Genomic DNA, 3,271 nt, shown 5'->3' with positions numbered 1-3,271 from the left:
GATAATAGCTTGAAGAACAGTCCATTCACACATGGTGCTAACACACAGAGAGGCTCATCCTTCAGAACCATTTTCGGAATAAACTCTGGAGAGTAAAGTGGTGTTGAAGTTCCCCTGGGGGGTGGTTACTCTCCACAGATAGCCACAGGCCCCTCCTTTCGTCTTGTTTGCACAAACTGCTCACGTCAAGAGATGGCATACAATTTACCCCCTCCCCAGCCCTCTTGAATTTGGTCTGTCCTTCCGGACTTGCTTGACCACTAGAGGGTAATGGAATTGATGTTCTGGAATTTTGGAGGCTAGTGACAAGAAGCTGACAGATTCCATCTTACTCTTGTTCTGGGGAAAACCAGACCATGTAAGGATTTTTGGCCGCCCCTCAGACGTTCCATCTATCCTCAGCCGAGATGCCTGACATGGGAGCCTCCAGTTTCAGCCAACCCTTGATGGCAACTGTCAGTGAGACCCTAAGTGGGACCTGTTTCGTTGAGCCCAATCAACACGCATGACTATGACAAACAATAAAGTATTGTGTGACCCAAACGTTTGGGGTTGTAGGTTATGCAGCAGTAGATAACCAGACATCTTGCCTTCAAGTGAGAATACTGAGCATGTTATCCTATCCAGGCAGCATTTAAAAAATCTCCAAAAGTATCTTCTTGGCATGTTTCTTGTTGTTGTTCATCTAATTAGCACCCTGTTAAGTGGTATGCCAAGAGTGTCTCTACTTCGGGCTACGTTTCTTGTGTAGGTGTATGTTTTCTGCGGGGCTGTCAACTCAGTGGGACTACAAGCCTCTAAATTCCTTCAAGACTGCTACACACATTAGTTTCTGGCATGATTATATCCCCTCTGATGTCTGTCCCTGGACTCTTTATAGTAAAAATTGATGTAGTGAAGGAAGGCAAAAAAAAAAAAAAAAAAAAGGCTACAAATAATATCAAAGCAAAATATGAATTTCTCTCTCTTCCTGTCATATTAGCCATTAATAACAAACTGTTGATTCTCTCCTAAGATCAATTTCCTCAAAATATACTACACTTTTTCCTGTGTAAGACGGAAATAACAGCTTCCATTTGCATTTTTCCTGATTACCGGTGAGGTTGAACATTTTCTTGCCATGTGTTTATGGCTCTTCAGGTGAATTGCTCATACACATTTTGTGCATTACCGATTTTTAGGACTTCTTTCTTACTGGCTGCTTGAAAAATCTATAAAGACATCCCTTGTCTGTGTCTTTATAACTTATTTTATTGTGCAGATATAGCAGGATTTCCTTGATGATTGTGCTGCTTTAAGAAAATCTTCTTTACCCTAATATCCACAGGATAATTATGTATATATTTCCTAGACATTTTAGATTAGCCTTACTCATTGAGGTGGTTGGACTGTCGGGGCTGGACTTTGGTATGTAACATGAGCAAGGAATATATGTATTTTTTCCCCCTGGCTGTTAAGTTTTCCCATTAGCATTTAACATGGAGCCATCATTTCCAGTGATTTATAACACTGCCTCCTTCAGAAGCCAGGTCTACACCCACACAGGGTATGCGTCTGTGTTCAGCAGGCCCTTGTTTAGTCTCTTTATCTATGCGTCTTGTGGTCCTTTAAAACGTAGTATTTAAAAACTGTTTCTAGTTCTCTCGCAGCATATCTCACTGTTATGAATGGGAGTCTTTGGTGTTTGATATTTTCATTTTGACCAATGAATAATTCCTGTTTTTCACTTTGGCATCTCAAAGGGCCTCGTGCATCTAGTCAAACCAGTGATGCTGATTCTGGATGGTCTGATTTTTAACCCCAGCATGACCACGTGGGCATTGAGTGACTTACCGTTCTGCTGCTTTTTGCTTTATGCAGTCTGGGGTTAAGTTAATAAAAGCAATAATGTTTACAGTGATGCTGCTAATTGACTGTAATATCCCCTTTAACTCTATTATTAGCTCATTTTCTGTGCGGCAGACATGGCAGACTTGAGATCGTAAGTAGTTCATTTCAATGAAAAGTGTTGTGATTCATCTTGATAGGTGAGAGGGAGTTTTGCTAAATGACAGAGGTATTATTATATGTGATCATTCCAACAGAGGAACTGGGAAGAATAGTATCTTTAAACTGAAACTGAAATATATTTTTCCACTGTACCGTGTCACTCACGTTTCCCTCCTGTTTTAGCATGTTCAGTATCACATTTTTCTCAGGTTGTGTGCCCTGGCACACACTTCCAAGTGACGCTCTGCTTTAGTACAAAAAGAAGGGTTTTCTAATTTAACTATGATTTCTGAAATCCTGATGGCTTTTTAAAAAAATTTTATTAATTTGGATCCAGTTCCGTTCCTTGCTGCTGTGGACTCTGGGCAGCCGGGGTCGGTGAAGGATCTCAAGATGGCTGGGCGAAAACTTGCTCTAAAAACCATTGATTGGGTAGCTTTTGGGGAGATCATACCCCGAAACCAGAAGGCCATTGCTAACTCCCTGAAATCTTGGAATGAGACGCTTACCTCCAAGTTGGCTACTCTCCCTGAGAAACCCCCTGCTATCGACTGGGCTTACTATAAGGCCAATGTGGTGAAGGCTGGCTTGGTAGATGACTTTGAGAAGAAGTTCAATGCCCTGAAGATTCCTGTGCCAGAGGATAAATACACTGTTCAGGTGGACGCTGAAGAAAAAGAAGATGTGAAAAGTTGTGCTGAGTTTTTGTCTCTCTCAAAGGCCAGGATTGTGGAATACGAAAAACAGCTGGAGAAGCTAAGGAACATAATTCCGTTTGATCAGATGACCATTGAGGACCTGAATGAAGCCTTCCCAGAAACCAAATTAGACAAGAAGAAGTATCCCTACTGGCCTCACAAGCCAATCGAAAACTTATAAACTTGAGGTGGGGAGAGCGCTCTGGCCCTCGTATTATAAACGCTGGACATTAAAAATAATGGATATGGAAAAAAAATTTATTTTTTAAAAAAACATATGTATTATTAGCCCCAGGGGTACAGGTCTGTGAATCACCAGGTTTACACACTTCACAGCACTCACCATAGCACATACCCTCCCCAATGTCCATAACCCACCACCCTCTCCCTCCCCCCCTCCCCCCAGCAACCCTCAGTTTGTTTTGTGAGATTAAGAGTCTTATGGTTTGTCTCCCTCCCGATCCCATCTTGTTTCATTTATTCTTTTCCTACCCCCCAAACCCCCCACTTCCTCATATCAGGGAGATCATATGATAATTGTCTTTCTCCGATTGCCATATTTCGCTAAGCATAATACCCTCTAG

General features: G+C 41.8%; 1 protein-coding gene across 1 annotated transcript; it reads left to right on the top strand.

The window, feature by feature from the left end:
* Nucleotides 1-2,324: 2,324 nt before the first annotated feature.
* LOC125089234 (ATP synthase subunit d, mitochondrial-like) lies at nucleotides 2,325-2,944 on the top strand. The gene has a single exon (XM_047711321.1). It carries the CDS (start codon nucleotides 2,383-2,385, stop codon nucleotides 2,866-2,868), a length of 486 nt encoding a protein of 161 aa, XP_047567277.1. The 5' UTR covers nucleotides 2,325-2,382; the 3' UTR covers nucleotides 2,869-2,944.
* The last annotated feature ends 327 nt before the right edge of the window (nucleotides 2,945-3,271 follow it).

Source organism: Lutra lutra, chromosome 17 (genome assembly GCF_902655055.1).
Source record: "Lutra lutra chromosome 17, mLutLut1.2, whole genome shotgun sequence".
NCBI classification, from domain to species: Eukaryota; Metazoa; Chordata; class Mammalia; order Carnivora; family Mustelidae; genus Lutra; species Lutra lutra.
The sequence above is the reverse complement of the archived record's forward strand: the minus strand, read 5'-3'. Positions and strand labels throughout refer to the sequence as shown.

What these genes read in the sequence shown, in the direction of transcription:
- LOC125089234 (XM_047711321.1), top strand. Translation starts at nt 2,383, where the DNA reads ATGGCTGGGCGAAAACTTGCTCTAAAAACCATTGATTGGGTAGCTTTT.